This window comes from Uloborus diversus, chromosome 7 (genome assembly GCF_026930045.1).
Source record: "Uloborus diversus isolate 005 chromosome 7, Udiv.v.3.1, whole genome shotgun sequence".
In the NCBI taxonomy this organism is placed as follows: Eukaryota; Metazoa; Arthropoda; class Arachnida; order Araneae; family Uloboridae; genus Uloborus; species Uloborus diversus.
This window is the reverse complement of record NC_072737.1, coordinates 108,252,938-108,274,257: the sequence shown is the minus strand read 5'-3', so window position 1 is coordinate 108,274,257 and position 21,320 is coordinate 108,252,938. Positions and strand designations below refer to the sequence as shown.

Genomic DNA, 21,320 nt, shown 5'->3' with positions numbered 1-21,320 from the left:
AGCAAGTTTCATTTTGATTGAGAAATGATTTACTTTTGTAATTTATAGTTTTCTACAAAGTGGAGCCAACATTATAACAACAAACAGCTATCAAGCAAGTGTTCCTGGATTTCAAAAATATCTTGGTCTTTCTTTTGAAGAAAGTGTAACACTTTTGAAATCAAGTGTTAAATTTGCTCAGGCTGCAAAAGAACGCTACTTAAAATCTATTTCAGGTAATCAGTCTTTCAGTACATATGTATTTATTTTTTTTTTGATTTGACAGGCATGAATATTTGAAACTAACTAAAAAAGACACATTGAGTGCATTGAATCAGCTATGAATTTCTAAAAAATAATATATATAGTTCATTTTATTAAAGAGAAAAATTAAAAAATTTTCTGGCATCAGTGACCAGGATTTACAATTTCATTAGTGGACGTCTTTTTTACTCTTAGTGCTCGTCTTTTTTACTCTTAGTGCTGAAAAGATTTTTTTTAAGAAAATAAATTTGTTGTAGTTACTAGCTCTTGAATACATTAATTAATGAGACCCATTAATGTTAATAAATTGGTTCATAAAGACTGCACCTTTGATTTTTTTTTAAGGGGGCAGGGGGACTTTTCACCAATTTAATGCCTCTTGGTCACTTAAAGGTCATTATTGTTTTGTTATTATTATTAATTTTTTGAGATTCCAATCAGGTAGGGATAGTCATACGATTTTTCAATCACCATTTTTTGTGTTTAGTTGCTCCATGGTCAGTGGCAGCTGGGAAATGTTTTTCCTTTACATTTCATTTTTACTTTTCACATTTATTCATTCTTTTTTACATTAATAAAAATATATGCAGTATAACCCTGATTTAATGATTGTCAAGGGACTGGAAAAAGTTATTGTTAAATCAAGGATATCGTTAAATCAAGGAGCATAGACATTCCATGCAGTCAAATCCAGAGCAGTGAAATGTAACATTAAATTGAGGAAATTATTAAATCAGGTATCATTAAATCGAAGTTATACTGTACTTGTATTTAAACATAATTCTAAAAAATTTCCCTTTCTTTTATATAAAAAAAATGTTGCTTGGAGTTGTGTGGAGTGAACTGTTCATTAAATTTTCATATAAGGCAGATCTTTGTATCCAAACAAGCTAAAAAACACTTTTTTGGTTCTTGACCTTTGTTATCATTATTTAAGTATCACTGTGCAAGTATCTTGGATTTAAAAAGTGTTCGATTATCAGAGTTCTAATGATTCTTCTTGATGATCTCTCAGACCTTATTATTTTTTTAGGGCAAGCACACACACACAGGGGTCTCGGCCCTCTGCTCGCTGGCGCTCACCAACCCCCAAAGATTGCTTTGCAATCCTGATTGATTCACAAAGCTTTTAATCGTCTATGAGAAAGAATCAGAAAAAAAAAGAACGTGTTACGAGTTCCGTTTGGAACAAAATGGAAATCCCCCTCTCCCTCCCGTAGAAAATGGAATTTAAGCAAAGACCTCTTAATTAGAACACAATCCCGCTCCTACCGAAAGACAATAAGAACTAAAAAAATATGCATAACCAAGGAATTGAAAAAAAAAAGCACTTTGAAGAGCCCCCCTTTCCCGAGTTCCTAACTAACTTGTACAAACTTGCACAGCTATAAGTGTTAAGGAGCTTCTGAGCATTCGCAACTCCAGAGCTCGAATACACTACCTTGCGGTGATAAACACTGCTGATGAAAAAGGTAAAACATTCCATTCCATGTGTTTTCTTTGGGGTAAATTACAGGCTTCACGCAGTTTGTGGTGTAATGTAATTTCAGAAGAATAGAAAAAAAAAGCTTCCCACAAACACGATGAAAAATTACTATCATTCACTAAGCCTCAAAGCAAGTTGTAAGTTACAGCATTTGTTTGTTTTACCTTTTTCATCCGCCATTAGACAGTAGCTCCAGTGCTCCTATAGTTTATTGGAGCTGCGAATAGCAAAACCGCAATTTTGTACGTTTAAAAAGTTACTTTTAAATTCGTTGTCTCTAGTAATATATTTTGCTCTTTAGCTCTGGGCATGAATTGAGCTCAGCCTTGGACTTTTCACTAAAACAGAAACCCTCATGTCTGTTGCTCTAATTAATTGAGAAAATTCGAACAAGTTTTATTTGATTCAGAAAAAACCCCTCTTTTGAACGACATTGGATGTTAAAGGGTATTGGAAATCTTTCATGCCTGTAATAGGGAATTTACGTGAAATTTTAGCTTAAAAAATAATTACAAAAAAACTAATTCGAAATTTAAAATATAAAACCCCTGGTGCACATCCCCGGGGCTCGAAGTAATTTTGTACTAAATTCCAAGGCTGTAGGTGCTATGGGGTCTCCTGTACGCAGGCCCGCCACAGACTTCTTTTCTTTGACCTTACTTTTTTATGTTAAAGTATTAGCAAAAATACCCAGTGTTGCCTGGGTCAGTAATATTTGTGAGAAACAATCGCTGCTTTCTTTTGTTTTCTCTTTTAACTAAAAGAACTCAAAACACACCTCTTTGACATAATTAAAAATCGAGCTTGTTCCTTACCCAAAAAAGTAAAATAGCAATAAGTATGAAGAACAAACAAGTAATCATTTAGAAACGAAAGCACAAATTTAAGCATATAAAAATTTGAAGAATTTCCAAAATATGAACTAACAAAAACAAAGATCACTAAAAAAAACCGTGCGCTTTGTTTAATTAAATAGTACACACACACACACAAAAGGAAAAGAAAAAAAGATCTCTACTATGTTTCCCTAAGTGTGCAAAAAGTAGAGTTTCTAAATGTTTAAATGACTTTAAACTTGTGTTTGCTCCAGCAAAGCCTTGATTCAAAACTTTTAATACGATTACTATTAATATTGTTGTTGTAAGGCATTGAATTTTTGCAACAATGGCTTTTGTATTTAATCATTTAATGGGGAAAATACATGAAATTTACTGTTTTTCATCATAACTTTTTGAAACTAAGTTTTTTTGGAAATTAATTATAGCCTAAGTTGCTCCCTGATAATGTAGCTATCTATGGTAAAAAAATGGTTGAAATCCATCCAGTAGTTTTGAAGATTACCCTGGACATACATACATAGACACAGAAGTAGCCATTTATGTATAAAGATGAGGATACAATTTCTAAGAAAGCAATAAATTTCATGCTTGCTCCAGAGAAGCCTCGATTCAAAATTTTCACTATGATTACTTTTAATGTTGCTGTTGTGAGGCAACGAATTTTCGTGACAATGGGTTTTATATTTAATCATTTAATGAGGAAATTACATGACATTTACTGTTTTCCATCATAATGTTTTGAAACTAAGTATTTTAGGAATAAATTATAGCCTAAGTTGCTCCCTGATAATGTAGCTATCTATCTATGGTGAAAAAATGATTGAAATCCGTCCAGTAGTTTTGAAGATTACCTCGGACATACAGAAGTAGCCATTTCTGTATAAAGATAACTTCCTACTTGTTTTAAGATGAATAGAGTGCAAATGTCTTATGCTATCTTTTTTTTTAATTTTACTAGAACGCAAAGACATATTGATTGCTGGATCTATTGGACCTTATGGTGCATCACTGGCTGACGGATCTGAATATTCTGGAGCATATGCTGCTGAGATGTCATATGATGTACGTTATATTTTCAGATAACATTCGCATAACTGCCAACTCTCCCAATTTGTTCAGTATTTGTTCAGTTTTGTTGTGTATAAATATATTTTGTTAAATAATTTGAAAGCTAAATCATTTGATGTGTCTACAAAAATTCAGTCCTAAACATCATCCTTACCTATGAGTATATGCTGAAATTTTTTTTCCAACACTATAATTGATATTGACAAAAAATAAGTTCAGCTTTCTTTAGATGGCAATACAAAGCAAACCAACTATGTACTTCCGAATAGTGCTTCTAATTAGCCTGCTGCTCCATATTTTCCAAATTTGAGTTAATAGACATTACATTTGTTTACTTTAACTTGTCATTGAATTGAAACATTTATCATGTAATTAGTTTTCATGTAATTAATGATTTAATATAATTGGGTAGTTTGGGAATCCATATAATAATTTTATTGACTACAAAAATAGGCATTTTTGTGCCTCCTCACTGCCCAAAGTTATACATGTTAAAAATAAATTGAAAGATAGTTCAAATTTGCTTAAATGTTCTGTAACAAAACTACTATGTATGAATATGAGGATAACAGCTTTTAAATAGCACCATGAGTTCCTACAGCAATCCCTTCCAAAATGAAGACATTTCCTAAATAAACAAGTCTACCAAAAAATCCTCACCGGAATAAGGACTACATTTCTTAAAAATCCCTATTTGAAAAAGGAATACTGTCTTTAAATATTTCTACTAGAATATATGACTGTTCCTGAAAAATTCCCATTACAACAAGGAGTTAGACAAATAAAACGGGAAAAACTAAAATTATTTCTGCGCTTTGAAACATTGATAAAAATCTTCCTACTTGCTAGGGAACAACACAAATATTGTAATCATAAAAAAAGGTTCAAATAGGTAGCAATCACAGGAGCATGTTGACACATTTTTTGATGCAAAAACTATTTAACCTCAACCCTTGTCATCGAAATATAAAGTTCTAAAGTCTGGCAAAAGTTTAAGAAAAGTGCCAAATTTAAAGACTTCTCAAGAAATGAAAGTTACCACAATGTTAACTGTCTGCATGCTGCAAGACATCCATTTGCAAAGCTTGTGAACAATTTCCTTCCATCAATCATGCAAACTGTCTAAATTTTGCTGACTTTTATTAAAGGCTCGGCAGACTTTAAGACCTCATGCTTCGATAATGGGGACACAAGGGCAAATAATTATGCATTCTGAAACATATTTTACTATGCTCTCTCAAATGCTACCAATTAAAAAAAATTTCAGTACTACACTATTGTATGATTTCCTAATTTATTGCATGTTAAAATGCATTGTTCAGTCGAGTCCCGATTTATGCAAGGGATGCGTTCCAAGACTCCTCGCATAAGTCAAAATTTTGCGTTGTGGAAAAATATATGCTTACAAATTTTTTAGAAGCATACCAAGTTCTTTTAGACACTTATAAAAACCACCCCAAATTGCCTTAAAGCATTCCTCAACTATACATTACAGTTTCTTGCATAAAGAACTGAACTTTTACTGTATTTAAAAAATAAAAAACTGTTTTATTCAACATGAAATACTTTAAGATGCACAAAATGAATGATCAACGGGAAGGGAAAGACTTAAAATAAAACAACACGGTACATATGTAGTAATAATAAAATGCTGCACTTTAATAGTACTGTAAAGTTAAAAAATGAAGATAGTGGTGATTTATGCTGCATGATCAGATCGATATTCTTTTTAAATACATTTTTAAACACGGTTGCTTCGCCTTTTCGTTTATTACGTTTCAATTTGTGGCAACAGCCCCTCTTCCTGATTTCTTTATTAATTCACAATCAAAGAGCAGCTTTCATTTTCATAATATTTACTTTGTTAGACTGCTCTGCAAGCTTCAATTTTGAAACTAAGTTCTGAACTTTTAGGAACATCTTTTTGTTTTTACTTTTAATTGTACGTATGGAAGATTCACTCGTACTTATTGTCCCACTACCATCGACGTTTTTTAGTTGCTCAAGCATATCGAGAGTCTTAGCTCTTTTTTTTTTCTAATCAGAAATTCTTTTTCTTCCCATCTTCACAAACTTTAGATGAAGGTGCCATAATATTTCATCAAATTTAATATTTAGAGTGAAAAAAATAAATAAATGAAAGATGCTGCGTGGTTATTTTATGCACTAACAATGCGATGAGGCTGGTTTGGTGTGGGAACTTTTGCTGTCAGTGATGCTTAAAAAGATGAAATAACATTCACAAAATCAATATTTAATAGTCTATAACGAAATCGATACTTCCTTCCAAAAAGAATCGTGTTGTGGACGAAAAATTCTTGTTAGCTCTAAAATTCGTTACTTGTGAAAAATTCGCGTTATAGCCATTTCCCGTAAGTCGAATCGTGTTGTTGCGGGAGTCGACTGTATTTATTAAAAATATGATTTTAAAGAAAATTTAAAACTTACACATATGTATTGTTTATTTTCTAGGAATTAATTGAGTGGCATAAACCTCGAGTTCAGTATTTAGTAGAAGCCGGTGTAGATGTTTTGGCATTTGAAACAATTCCAGCTGCAAAAGAAGGTGAAGCTTTGATGAAGTTGCTTAAAGATTTTCCTGGTACTAAAGCTTGGTTAAGTTTTTCAAGTCAGGTAGCTAAATATCTTTGTCTAGCAGATTTTCAAATTTCTGCTCTCATATCTGCCAGTCTTTTTCTTTTATGAATATCATGCACAGAAAGGAAACATTTTTTTTAGTTTCTAAGTTGAGTGTTTTTCCTAATTCACAATAGGTTTAAATATTAAGTTATTATTGAGTTCAACTCAAATTTTGTAAGTTGTTTTTAGAGAGTTGTATTGAAAAACCTTATTTCTGCAAATGTAGTTCCGGAATTGAAAAAGAAAAAACTTTTTTTTGTTTTGTATTTGTAGAATCAATGTATGTAAAATTATGTTATTTCAAGATACTATTACTTAGATATTGACTCTGAAACATTTTTGCTTATAAAAACCCATTGTGTTAAGCTGGACAAAGTTATTTTGTACTTATAGTAAAATAATCGGGGGGGGGGCGCTCTAAGGGTTTCAAATTGTTAGTCAGTAAATTACCCAAATTTTAAAAGTGTTAGCCAAATTTCACAAGTCTTAGCCAAAGACTAAGTTTAACCAATTTTAATGTGTTTTTGTCAAGAAAGAAGTGTAACTTATTTTTGACAATCTTTAAAGGATAAGAGGGAGGTTTTTTTTTCGATGGAAATTTTGGAGAATTTTCTGTTTGCCAATAAATTTGCCAAATTAGAACTTTTTTTGCCAAATTTATGATTTTATCATCTTTGCCACTGTGACAAATGCTCCACACAGCCCTTGATAACCACTCTCCACTCTCGATTGTGCCTTAAATTGAATTTCTGCTTGGAAAAATTAATATGAGGTGATTTTACCATAAATCAGTGCAGTGACATAAATTTATTTGAATCACTAAAACGTTCATAATTCACATTTATTGAAATTTAATTAATATCAACTACTGAATAAAGTAGTTTTTGTGGATTTTTTACCCCAAATGCTCCAACACTTGAATAAGAGAAACTTGAATGTCTGAGAAAATGTTAAATGTGGGAAATGTTTTCAAAATACATTTAAAATTAATTACTAAAGGTTTACAAGATAAATTTGAAAGTTCATACTAAGCAAACACAAAATATTGCACTAAAAAAGAACGCTTTCTTTCTGTTATAAACTACATGACAAAGTTACACTGTTTTTGATTTTATAATTAATAATTTTGCTTCAAACCTTTGAAATATATTTTTTTTGACCTACATAATGCATTTAAAAAAATGGTATGTGTTGTGTTCCATCCAGATGAAAATATTACAACTTAAAAATACATTTCTCCATATTACACTCCTGCTAGTTTTCAACACATTTTTGAACTCTGTTATTTAGCTTTCTCAATTAATAATTAACGTAAGAAGCTTCATTTAAGTACTGTACAAATAAAAAAAACCTACAACTAAAAGCTATAGGGCTTTTAGCGGCAGCAAAAAAGAGAGAGAGAGAAAAAAAAAGTACGAAATTTTGCTAGGGCTTGTTTTGAGAGCAGACAAGTGTAAATTTTTATTTACGTAAATTTTTTTTAAAGATTTATGTAAATCTAACAACTTAACTCAGGTTTTTCTTGATATTTGCATGAATTTTGTACACAACTTTCCCTGAAGAAAAGGTTAAACATGAATTAGAATTACATTATTTACCCTAAAGTATATTGAGATGTCACAAACACTTGGTAATAATTACATTAAGCAAGTGTGGCTTGTTTAAGTAAAACAATTGATTTACTAATATCTAAGCCATGAACACATGAACTAAAAGTTACTGCTCGTGCCAAATAATGTTTTGTAAACAGATATACAAAATAAAATAAATAATTATCTTCTGAAAATTTTGACGTTTCTTCTTTTTTTATTTTTTATTATTTCTAGTTTTAGTTCCTAAATTGGAAAATGAAATAAATTAGAGTCAATCCTTTTGAAATCACCCAAAAAGAATAAAATTTGTTGCTCGACATTTTTGATTATCCTAATTTTTTTACCAGTTATTTCCCACTACTATGTAAGTTCAAAAGTGTTGAAAGAAATTTTTTGAGGCTCATACTTTTTTTTTACGTGCCATTTTAAGTTTGCTTTGTAGCCATTTTTTGACTAAAAAGGAGTTTTACATAAATTCACCTAATTCAGTTATCTTTAGAACTATCAAGACAAAATAAAATCCAGCATCATCACAAGGATACCCTAGATATGTTTATATTACTCAATACTATTTAAGTGGTGAGAAAAGTGAAGAAAATATTTACAACTTCAAACTCAAAATTAGCGTAAAACAAGAGTTTTGGTGTTGCAAAATTAGTAAAAGGAGGAGAGCTTCAGCTCTTATTTTTTTAAAAGTAAATATACAGTAGGGCTACTTGTTGTAATAATTTTAAGCTTAAAATTTTTGTACTTTTTTTTGCACAATTTTTCAAAAATGGCAAAAATTGTATTTTGGCAAAGTTTAAGATAAAATATCTATAGCATGGGTGACACCCGAGGCAGTAAACACACAAAAAAAGTTTTCATGTTCTACACAACATGAAATTGAAATTCATAGGTTTTTCAGAAACAACTGCATTTGTGTCATAACAAAATTTTAAGTGCACCAATGCACAAAAGACAAAAAAAAAAAAGAGAAAGAAAGAAAGCTCTTTAGATAACTTTCCCCAGATGCATATGTGCAGGGCCGTCATGAGAGCAAAAAAGTAAGAAAGTGTATGAAATGGATGGCCCCTTCATCATTTCAAACACAATGAAAGATAATGGGGTTCAGTTTTTTGGTTCAAGAGGAAGCCACTGCTGAATCTAAGTATTGACAATGCGAACCTAATTCTGAGTATAACATTCACTCCATGATGTTGGGAGAGTGGGATCCATGTCCCCCCCCCCCCGTAAAAGTTTCAAATTAGTAGTCTGAAAAGTGCATTTTAGCTTCATATTTTTCAATATTATATTTGTCAGTCCCAGAGTGGTAAAACCCGGGGTGTACCCCCTCCCCCATAGTGATGCCACTGCTATGGTAACGATGTTTTTTTAAAATGAGTTTAACTATTTTGTATTTTAATGTTGTGAGTTACTGTTAACTTAAGTTTTGTGCATTTCAAGTTAAAATTGGTCTCAGTAGCTGTTAGCTCCTTTCTGAGTATGCAAAGAGGAGAGTTGTGTATAAAGTTTTATATCAGTATATTTCTCAATTTTTTATTTCAAAAAGTAAAGTTATAAGGGAGATAACCTTTTAATGGATAAGAACGGTTTTGGGGCAGAATGCACAAAATAAGAGAAACTGCACCGAAATTTCAGTTTTTTCAATATTTTGAGAAGATTATAAATTTAAAATATTAACTGATGAAATGAAAGCCTTCTGCATTTTTGTAATCCACTCAGATCCAATGAAATTAAGTTAAAATGTGGATTATTACCGTTAATGACTCTTAATGTTACGTATGTATAATGCAATATTTTCCCAACTTTAATGTACTATAACTAAAGTACTAACTGAGTCTCAGTCATCGAATTGCAATCATATTTTCATATCATAAAAATGTGTTACCTGTATTAATTTCATAATTTTTCACTCGGTCCCTCTTGAGATATTTAATTTTAAACTTTGCGAAAATGCAATATTTTGCTAACTTTTTAATGCTCTATAACTCTAGTACCAGTTGAGTCTCAGTCATCAAATTGTTATCATATTTTCATATCATAAAAAGGTGTTACCTGTACCAATTTCATAATTTTTCTCTCTGTCCTTTTTGAGATATTTTACTTTAAACTTTGCCAAAATACAATTTTTTCTATTTTTAAAAAATTGTACAAAAAAAAAAAAAAAAAAAAAAAAGGACAAACTTCAAGCTTAAAATTTCTACAACAAGTAGACATACACTATATCTACTTTAGAAAAAAAAGAGCTGAGACTCTCCTCCTTTTACTAATTTTGCAGCAATAAAACTTGTATTTTATGCTAATTTTGAGTTTGAAGTTGTACATTTTTTTCTTCACTTTCCTCATCATTTAAATAGTATTGAGTAATATAAATGTATCTAGGGCATCCTTCTGATGATGCTGGATTTTATTTTGTCCTGATACCTGTAAAATTAACCTAGTTAGATGCATTTACGTAAAACTTGTTTTTGGTCAAAACGGCTACAAAGCAAACTTAAAATGGCGCTTAAAAAAAGCATGAGTCTAAAAAAAATTCTTTCAGCACTTTTGAAATTACTTAGTAGTGGGAAAAAAACTGGTAAAAAAATCAGGAAAATTGAAAATGTCGAGCAACACAGTCTGGGGGATTTCTATTGGATTGACCCATTAATGAACCATAAAAAGTGGAGGGGCGGTTGTCCCCCCCCCCCCCTGAATTGCCGTCACTGACTGTAAAAGGGTTAATTGCAGATCAGTTTTTCATCCAGGACTATTTTAAAGCATAAAAAATATATTCCTGTTCAAGGTTGGGGTTAAATTCTTCCAAATTTAGATAATAATTTGATGTCTCCTTTCTGGTTAAAAGTCAATGTGATAATGTCTGATGGACATGCATCATTACTTTTTCAACAGTTAAAATTCTAAAGCATGGCACAGTGTAGCGATAACTTCCACAAAAAGGGAGGAAATTAATTCTTCAATATTTCTTTAGTGAACAATCAAATGAGGCAGTGAGAAGCAAAGGGATATAAATGACAAAATTAAAAATCTGTAGATAACCAGTACAAATGGTATGTGGACCTCTCCTTTGTCTTGGGGCAAGAGATAGTACTATAATTTTTTTAAAATGAAATCCTACCTAGTACCTGAACTTTGAATGCGATTTACTCGAAACTTAAAACAGTCCACTAACAGTCCTTTGCTTCTCACTGCCTCAAATGTATAAAAGTTTGATTTTTGGAATTTGCATCAGTTGCTTTTATTTTAAAGGATATTTCAAACAAACAAAATTTTAATGTTGCTTCTAGAAATTTTTAACTTATGCTGTGTGCTTCATCTTTCTTTCTTTTTTTTTTTTTTTTTTTGTTTTGTTCTGGAATGTCTAGAGTGCTCACAAGACTTCTGCTGGAGATGATATCTGTGATACAATTACCAAATGTTTGAAAATAGCACCTGCTAACCAGCTGGTTGCTATTGGTGTTAATTGTTGCCCTCCAGATTTAGCTGTGGAGTTATTGAAGGACATTTGTTTAGTCAGTCATGGATTTCCACTTATTGTGTATCCTAATAGTGGAGCAGTCTGGGATTCCAAGCTGGGGTAAGTGAAAAGTTTCAGTAGTTCAGAATAAATGTCATTTTATCTTTTATTATTTGTGTTTATAAATGAAGTGGGAGTGAAAGTAGGACCGGAAGACATATTTAAAAGTGATTTGACTATAATGATATTAATGCAAGTGTGCATTAATAAAATTTTTAATTTAGAGTTTTCTTAGGTAATATTTTTTAAAAATGTATACTTTAAAATCAGGGTTCGCCGATATATTCAGACAATATGTATCATGATATATATCCTATATTTATTTTGAAAATATCATGATATTTTGATTTTTTTTTATTTCTTTTTTAACTACGGTATTTTTAATATAAAAATTATATTAATCATAGTAATATTGTTCATTTATAATTAAAAATACCCAAAAAGTTATGGACTATATTTTTACGATGTATTAATACAGCAAAGTAATATAATATTTGTTTTTTATTTTATATTCATTTTTATTCTTAGTAATTTAACAATTTAAAATCATATTAAAAGTGCCTAGTAATTAAAAATTAAAAATTGGTCAGAAAAAAGAAAATGTCTTATGACTGTGCACCAAATAATGCAATTTTTTATTTCTGCACTATTTGGTGCACAGTTGCACTTCTCAAATAACTGTTATCATATAACTGTAAAAGTAGCTAACAGAAGAAAAATGAGTAAAAGAGCTAATGCTAAATTAACTTCATTAAAATTGACAAAAATGTAACATGAAATATTAGATATAAATAATGAGAGAAACCTTAATTGTCTACATATTGAAATAATAATGCAAGAAAATAAAGTGATTTGAGAATGCATTTACTATTTGGAAGACTTTAGTTTGTGTTGATTAAAAATATCAGATATGTATCAAAATATCCAATATATATATCAAAATATCGGATAATTTCAATATTTTCAAAATATTATGATATTTTTTAACCCTGTTTAAAATTCCTTTGTTCATCACTGTTTTGAGTGGCATCGCTACGAATGGCAGGGGGCGATCCGCCTTGATTGTCACCCATCGAGGGAGTGGCACCCTTAGTGGAATTAAACATATGAGGTCTGGCCTGCCAAGTGACTACATGCTTAGCAAGTATGCTTTTGATAAGCCATATCAAGTTATCTTTCCTGTTCAGAGTGACTGGAAGGATGTTCCTTTATTTCATAGTAAAGGTTGCACTCTCTGGTACACTGATGTTTCTAAAATGAACGATAGCATTGGGGCTGGGGTTTTCTGTCCTGGAGATGGTATTGAATACTCTTGTCTTTTGGGCAAGTTCACTTCTGTTTTTCAGGCTGAAATTTATGCCATCCTAGTGAGTTGCGACATTTGTTTGAGTCATGGCTATAGAGAATGTGTTCATATCTGCTCCAATAGTCAGGCTGACCTAAACGCACTTAATAAGGTTGTTGTGACATCCTACGTTGTTTGAGATTGCTATAATTTGCTCTGTACTCTTTCAAAGCGGAACAAGGTTACTCTTTGTTCGGCACCTGGACACTGGAGTGAAGGGAAACGAGAAAGCTGATTACCTGGCTTGGAAAGGTTCGGTTTAGGATTTCCAATCCAGTGATTACGAATCCCGCTGGATCCCGCATGATATTTGGCGGGATTAATCCCGCAGGATTGAGAGCTTACAAATAAATAAATTGTTGTGACAGAAAAAGACATTTTAAATTCTATTTTCCTCTTTGGACAAAGTTTCCATGGCAAAAAATGAAGTTCAGTAAATAAATGCATAAAGAAATTAAATGCTGAACCTAATGTAAGACTGAAACTGTCAGACAAGACATTTGAGCCAAACTTTGAAATTCTTTGTTCCACAACCATTCCATTAAGATTTTTTTCTAAGTGGGCTGAAACTCAAAGAATTATCACTGTGTTTGTTCCGTTGAATTTGTTTTCTAATAATTTTTTAACTATAGTTTTAATTTTTAGCATGTTTGTATTTTTACATTTGCAATTATTAATTCTGTTCTCAAAAAAAAAAAAAAAAAAAAAAAACCCTCAAATTTTACTGTATGTGTGTGTGTGGGGGGGGGGGAGTGTTTACTCGTTCAATTTATGGAAGTATTGCCCTAGAGTAAGGGCAAAGGAGGGCTATCGGCCTCCTTACTTTTCATTGTACCTTGATGCGGCATCTTACTGTAATAGGTGTCACTGAGGGCCCAATTTGTAGAGGTTGTTGCTTTCATGAGGAAACTGCTGTACACATCTTGTGTGATTGCAACATCTTTTCTGCCCACAGGTTTGAACACCTTGGCCGCCATTTACTTGAACCTTGGGAGATTTATGATATTCCCATTAAATGCCTGTTGATCTTTACTTTGGCTACTGGTCTGTTTTAGGACTCCTGTCTGGGGTTTATTACAATAGACATCTGGTTGCAATGCTTGGCTCTTTTGAGCCCCCCACCCATCATTTCATTTCATTTCAAACATATGAAGCTAAAATGCATTTTTACAACTACAAATTTAAAAATTTTTCCTTGGGAAAAGCTCTGGATCCCCTCTTTTCCCACCCCACGCCATGGAGTGAATACCATACTCAAGATTAAGTTCATATTGTCAATACTTAGGCCTAGTAGTGACTTCCTCTTATACCAAAAAGCAATGAAGCTGAACTCCATTATCTTTCCTTGTGTTTGAGATACATTTGAAATAATTGAAAAGCCATCAATTTCATACATCCCCCCCCCCCACTTTTTTGATCTCTCGCCGGCCTGCACATTAGTGTCTAGGGCAAGGTATATAAAAAGTGTTATTGTTTTTATTTGCCCATTTAAAATTTTGTTATAACACAAATGTTGTTGTTTCTGAAAATTGTATGAATTTCATGTTCACATAGAATGTAAAACCTTTTTCTTTTTGTGTTGGAGGGTGACACCACATATTACCACCCTGGGTGTCACGCACACTGGGTATGCCACTGCCGTTTATATTTTACGGTTTAATTTGGCATGTGTTATAATTCTAAAAAAAACGGGGATAATATATATATTGCTATTTGTGAATTTAGTATTTTTCAACATTTGCTAGTTTAAGATTTCCTTGATTTCTTTTAACTCACATTTTATTTACTTATTTTCAGATGGACGAACCAAAACTCACCAAATTTGTCCTCATATGTCCCACAGTGGATGAAATCCTCAGCAAAAATTATTGGTGGATGTTGTTGTACAACATCAGATGATATATTACAAATTACAAATATTGTGAATGATAAAAAAATTAATTAGTTGTTATTAGTATACCCTGTTTTGGTTTTGATATTGAGATCAGTTAAAATGAGGTAGAGAATTTATGTACATAATTGATACATCATTGTCAGCATAGTGCAATAATTTCTAAATTTTAAAATTAAAGAACTAAGAGGCAGGATTATGGCTCTGCATAAGTGACTGTGCTCAAAGAGACAAAAGAGGGCAATATTACTTACCCTTGAGTAAAGAGAATGGCTTAAAGCAATGTATGCTTTTAAACTATTTTTACGAACAATAAATATTTTTTACAACATGGCTTTGAATTTTTTAAATTTCTTTTTATTACTTTTGATTATAAGGAAAGAAAAGTTACTTAAACGTTAAAACATGTTCGTGGTGTGCTGGATAAACTATTATTCCATTATATATATCCATTATTAAAATAAATTAATAAGATTTTAAAATTAGCCTTTACAAAATCAAATGACACCCTACCCTTAATGGCGGACTGTGGAGCATAGTGAAATAGTAAAGATAACTTTCCTTTTAAATAAACAAATTCAAAATTTTTTTTAGATAGAACAATGTATTTAAATACATTCATTGATACATACTTTAATTTTTGTTTTGAATTTGTACCTTCAAAAGAAAGGAAATTACTCATTTTTTGTTTTTAAGTGACAAAGTGAAAAATAAAATATTATTCGAATAAAATGTTTTCCCCTTTGATTATTAAAGGATGTTTTTGGTCAAATGAATGAGTAAATAAAAAAAAAAGCAATGAATAAATGAGTCAGTTAACTTAGAAAAATAAATTAGTGAATGAATAAGAAAATAACTGAATGAATGAACAAATAAGTGATTTATAAAATGCCGGAATGTAAATGACTTTAATTAATAAATAAATATGTAAGTGATTTAATGAATATTGAATAAGTAAACGAAATGAATCCCCATCCATTTTTCCCTGCATGCACTTGACTAATTGTACGGAACATTTAAAATAAAAATAATAAATTCTGCATGCACCAGAAATACCTTTTGGAGAGGATTTTTCGATGCAAAATAACTTCTGGGGTTTTTATGAGATATACCTTCTGGAGGGGTTTTTGATAAAATACCTCCTGGAGGGGTTTTTGATAAAATACCTCCTGGAGGGGATTTTTGATGAAAAAACCTTCTGAAGTTTTTTTAATCCAAACAGCTCATTCATATATATAAACTACTGTATTAGAATTTGCATTTATGTTGAAACCATTGGCCTTGGGGGGTGTTTTCACCCCCCAGAACCCCTCCCCTTGCTGTGCCACGGACTGCATGGAATATTAGTAGGTCTCAATATTTAAAATGTTAATAACATGAAATTTATCACTTTCCAATGATGAAAATAATTTTTGCAACGAAATATTACAGTATGAGAAATATTTTCTAAACATTTGCTGGTGTTAACATATGGTTTTATCTTCAAAGGGCAACTTTATCCTCACAGAACTCGGCCACATATAATACCATATAACAAAATATCACCTGACATGTTCTCCAAAAAACGGAGTAACTATTTCACTATTTCACTTTGCCTAAAATTTCCTAACTTTTCAAATGAGAATCTTAAACCCTGAGGCCTTTTTTTTGGCTTCCATGTACTGGTTTTATATATATAGTCGAACCTCGTTATCACGACAACTTTTTTGACTGTCGACAAAGTGTCGTCATAGCAGGAGCGACGTCATAGCTGGAATAGTTCATAATTAAATATTAGTTAATCATAATGTTTGACTTAATGAAGAAATTAATACTGTTTATATTTTAACTAGCAAAATACAAAGCGTTGCCTGGGTCAGTAATAATTGTGAGAAACAATCACTACTTTCTTTCGTTTTCAGTTTTAACTGAAAGAACTCAAAACACACCGCTTTGACATGATTTAAAATCGAGCTGTTTCCTTACCCATAAAAGTAAAATAGCAGTAAGTATAAAGAACCAACGACTATTCATTAAGAAATGAAAGCACAAATTGAAGCATATAAAAATTTGAAGAATTTCCAAAACATGAACTAACAAAAACAAAGATAAAAAAAAAAACCCCTGCTCTTTATTTAATTAAATAGTACACGCACACACACAAAAAAAAAAAAAAAAAAAGAAAGAAAGAAAGCTCTCTACTCTGTTTCCCTAAGTGTGCAAAAAGTCGAGTTTCCAAATGTTTAAACAGCTTTAAACTCATGTTTGCTCTGGAGAAGCCTTGATTCAAAATTTTCACTGTGATTACTTTTAATATTGCTGTTGTAAGGCAACGAATTTTCATAACAATGGGTTTTATATTTGATCATTTAATGGAGAAATTACATGATATACACTGTTTTCCATCATAAAGTTTTTAAACTAAGTTTTTTAGAAATAAATTATAGCCAAAGTTGCTCCCTGATAATGTAGCTTTCTATGGTATGTATAAAGACGAGGGTACAATTCCTAAGAAAGCAATAAATGTCATGTTTGCTCCAGAGAATCCTTGATTCAAAAATTTCATTATGATTACTTTTAATATTGCTGTAGTAAGGCAACGAATTTTTGTAAGACTGGGTTTTATGTTTAATCATTTAATGGGGAAATTACATGACATTTACCGTTTTCCATCGTACGTTTTTAAACTAAATTCTTTAGGAATAAATTATAGCCTAAGTTGCTCCCTGATAATGTAGCTATCTATGGTGAAAAAATGGTTAAAATTGGTCCAGTAGTTTTGAAGATTACCCCGGACATACATACACACAGAAGTAGCCATTTATGTATAAAAATTAGATTTAACTGATGTTGATTTGAATTATTGGTGAAAAAACAAAAACTATTCAAAAAAAAAAAAAAAAAAAAACCTTCACTTATTATTATTATTTTCAATTCTACCGTACTTTCCAATAAAAGGTTTGATAAATTTTTGAATAACATTTGTCACACTCCTTCCACGAAATTACCAGCCATAAAGAAACCAATTCAAAACTCTTCACTTTTGTCCGCAATTTGATTGGATTTTGATGGCTAAGCCCCACCTTTCTAAGGTGAAAAAACCTTTTCTAATCCTTTTATATCCCCTTTTCAATCTAATGAGGATCCCCTGATATCTTTTCTTTCTCTTCTCTTGCTGTTTCCTCATCCAGTATTACAATCCACCTGCTTTGATTTCCTTTCTATTGTCCCTCTTGTCAACATCTGAAACCTGTACCTTTCAGAACTTATCTACTCGCCCCCTACCATTCTCGAGATGTCATGTCTGGTCAAATCTCTTGTCAGAGTCCGAAGGTCCTACAACAAACATTTCCAGATGTCTTCATTATTTTACTGAAAATTTTTCAATTGCAAAGAAATATTTGATCTAGTCTGCACAGCTCGAAGCGTGGTTGTAACCGGAGTTGCACGAGAAAAACTGCCGTAAAATCTGGAGCCACTTAACATTACATTTATATGGCATAAGTTCGGGACTTTGAAAAAGTGAGGTGACATCCGGAGTGTCGTGAAATCCGGGTGTTGCGATAATGAGGTTTGACTCTGTATGTATAGATTTAATTACCTCAAGAATTTTTTTTGTGTAGTTTAAAATTAGATAGCATGGCTGTCTAGTAGAGAAATTTAACTTCTGTATCTCCCCCCAATGAAACCAGTTGCAACAAAAAATTGGTTGGCGCATGCGCCATAGCAGTCGGCAGCGGACATGCGCAGAAGGTACTTCTTTTCTTCCTCGTTTGAGCGGGCTCTGTTTAAACGCTGCTTGTTTACGTCAGCAGTTCTGAAGTTGTTATGATGCACAGCACATTGTTTTGTCTGCGAGTGCGACTGAAGTTTTTAATGAGCTGCAATAATCTTTTCTTATTTTATATTTTTTCATTAAATTAATTAACGAAATCGTATTATTCTAAACAATTTTGTTTTGTAAATTTAGTTCATTAGACAATTTTAAACTTAGAAAGTTTCTTTTTTACAGAAGTATTGCTAATCTTTTAGTATTTTGGTAGTGATCTTTAAAGACTTCAAATGCGCTTCTTTCTTTCAAAATAAAAGTAATCCGATTAAAAAAAAATCTGCACATCAGAGAAGTTTCTGATCAATGCTCAAAATTTAACTTTATGACAGGGTGCCCACAGGAGTGATAATGTCGCAAGTTGCGCCATCAATTTTTTTTTTTTTTTTTTGGGGGGGGGGGGGTTAATTATTTATTTTACTTTATTTTTATTCAAATTATTTACTCATATTATTTTACCTTATTATTTTCATCTGTGTGTGTGTATTTTATTGGGGAGTGAGCACACTTTTCTTTCAAAACAATAATAATTAAAAATAAATAAATAGGTAAAAAAAATAAATAAATAAAAAAAGAGTGTTAAAAATTAAAAAAAAAGCTCAAGGCGTTCAGAAATATTGGGGGGGGGGGGGGGGGATTATGCCATTGAACTTGGGGGGGGGGGGGGGGGAGCACCCCTGTTTTAGAAGCAACAAACAGGGGAAAAATGTGAAGCTAAAAGATGCATGATTTTTTTACAGGCCAAAGTCTAAAAGCGCTTGAGTTCAATGGATTGGAGGAGTGGAAGGCAATAATTGAAAAAGTTTAGGTTTCATAAGTTTTTAGTTATCTACACGAGTTATATGCATATTCATTGCAATAAAATAATTACTTACATAAAAAAAACAGCTGGGGAAATTAAATGTTTCTAAATTGGTGACTTTTTCTATGCTAGAGCTAATGTTAAATTAAGGGGTCATTGAGCACCCTCTTAAAATTTGAGTAAGAAGCTAAAACTTTTACAGCACAATACTAATAGTAAGTTTAAAAAAGATAAGGGGTTTCTTGGACTTGAGCTGAGAGGAAAAAAAATGAACCACCCTTAGTACATATTTTTGATTATTTCAGCTTGAGTAAATTAAATTTGGTAACCATTGTTTGTAAAGTTTGAAAATGAGGTAAGTTTTATCAAAATTTGAGATGCATATATTAATGTTGCAAAATGAAGGTGGAGATCGATAACCTGGAATTTTTCTCAAAACCACCTGGAAAACCTGGAAATGTCAGGGAATTTCATTCTTGAACTTCCGTGGCAACCCTGCCCTACTAATGCAAAAAAAAAAATAATAATAATAATTTTCTATGTAGGGGAGGGTGGGTCACAATGAGACATTTTAAATTCAAAAATAAATACAATTCTGACAGCTACCACCACTTAGGAGGAGTAAACAGTACCAAACTGCTTCCCAGAGTTCTTAGTTCCATGCTGTTCTATGCTTTTGTTTTATAGAAAAAAAAAGTTACTGTTTGGACACCCTGGAAGTTATTTGGATAATTTCTTGCATCTATCATAATCTTGAAAAACGTCAACAATTAAGGTAACTGTTGTAGCTAATGTTGTTTCTGACACATAAATTTTCTATTATTCAGCCATATTATTTTTAACTCATGGTTTATTTTAGTTATATGAAGCAAAAATCTTTATTTTGTTGTTTGGGCCACAATAAGACACATTTTTTATGCCACAATGAGACGTCTTATTGTGGCTCAAGCAGCAGTAAGTAAGTGTAGAATACTTAATCTATTTTTTATTTTAGTTTACAAAAAAGAAATTTAACAATAAAAAATAGGCTTGATTTAAAAAAAATTAAATTTTAACTAATTATTACAAGTGAACCTTTTATTTTACTACACAGCTTTGTACAAAACAAAACTAGAAACTAGTTAGATGTTGATAAGGTTGCCGAACATGGTACTTATTTCAAAGCACTTTATAATTATAATTAATATTTGTATAAAATAATTATATAAGTTAATTATCAATTAATATTTGGCATTTATTTATTTATTCTTTTCCTGTTTTTTCAATCCTATTTTTTTTTTGTTTACTGTAATTAAAATTGTTTCACATGTCAGAAAAAAGTTTTAAACATTAAAAATATGCGTTAAGCAAAAATAATATGTTTCTGTGCAATCCTGAGCCTGAGTCAGGGGATATGCTTTTATTGCTCTGGTTGTAAATTAAAAAAAAAAATTTTTAATTTTCTTTTAGAATGTCCAAAGGAAGGAAAAAGAGGTTTCTTTAATAAACTATCTAAAGGTACTTATTTTGCAAACTTAAGGTAAAAATACAGTGATTATTCAGCTGTCCCATAGTGGCCCTACTTAATGTCTCATAGTGGCCCATAACTGGGCCACAATGAGACACTTTTCATCAAATTTATAAAGCCTCATAAAGCCATCCTTTTTTTCCTAACATTAAATGAGCTAAATTTGATGTAATATACTATAATTTGATACCTTTAATATAATCAAGTATGTTTCTGTGCTTTAAAACTCACCAATATACGAAAAATGAAAAATATGTATTTTTTGTCGCATTGTGATCCACCCTCCCCAAAACATTAAAACATGAAATTCATACAATTTTCAGAAACAACTACATTTGCATAGTAACGAGTTTTAAGTGGGTTAATGCACAAAAGACAAACAAGAACTATGAACGCTTTTTATATAACTTGCCCTAGATGCATGTGTGCATGCCGTCGAGAGGTCAAAAAAGTAATGGATGTATGAAATTGATGGCCCTTTAATTATTTCAAATGTTGCTCTTATACCAAAAAATCTAATCAGGTCATTCCATAGTGACTAACGTAACATTCACAGCTAATTTTCCTACTCTTTTTACC

At 31.4% G+C, this 21,320-nt stretch overlaps 1 protein-coding gene across 4 annotated transcripts in view; it reads left to right on the top strand.

The window, feature by feature from the left end:
- Nucleotides 1-15,356, top strand: part of LOC129225719 (uncharacterized) — a 28,030-nt gene extending 12,674 nt beyond the window's left edge. For all 4 annotated transcript variants that reach the window (XM_054860212.1, XM_054860211.1, XM_054860210.1 and 1 more), the window contains exons 4-8: nt 49-215; nt 3,527-3,630; nt 6,109-6,270; nt 11,237-11,448; nt 14,531-15,356. In XM_054860212.1, the coding sequence (XP_054716187.1) occupies nt 49-215; nt 3,527-3,630; nt 6,109-6,270; nt 11,237-11,448; nt 14,531-14,678 (793 nt within the window). In that variant the 3' untranslated portion in view covers nt 14,679-15,356. The remainder of the gene's footprint in view (nt 1-48; nt 216-3,526; nt 3,631-6,108; nt 6,271-11,236; nt 11,449-14,530) is intronic.
- The last annotated feature ends 5,964 nt before the right edge of the window (nt 15,357-21,320 follow it).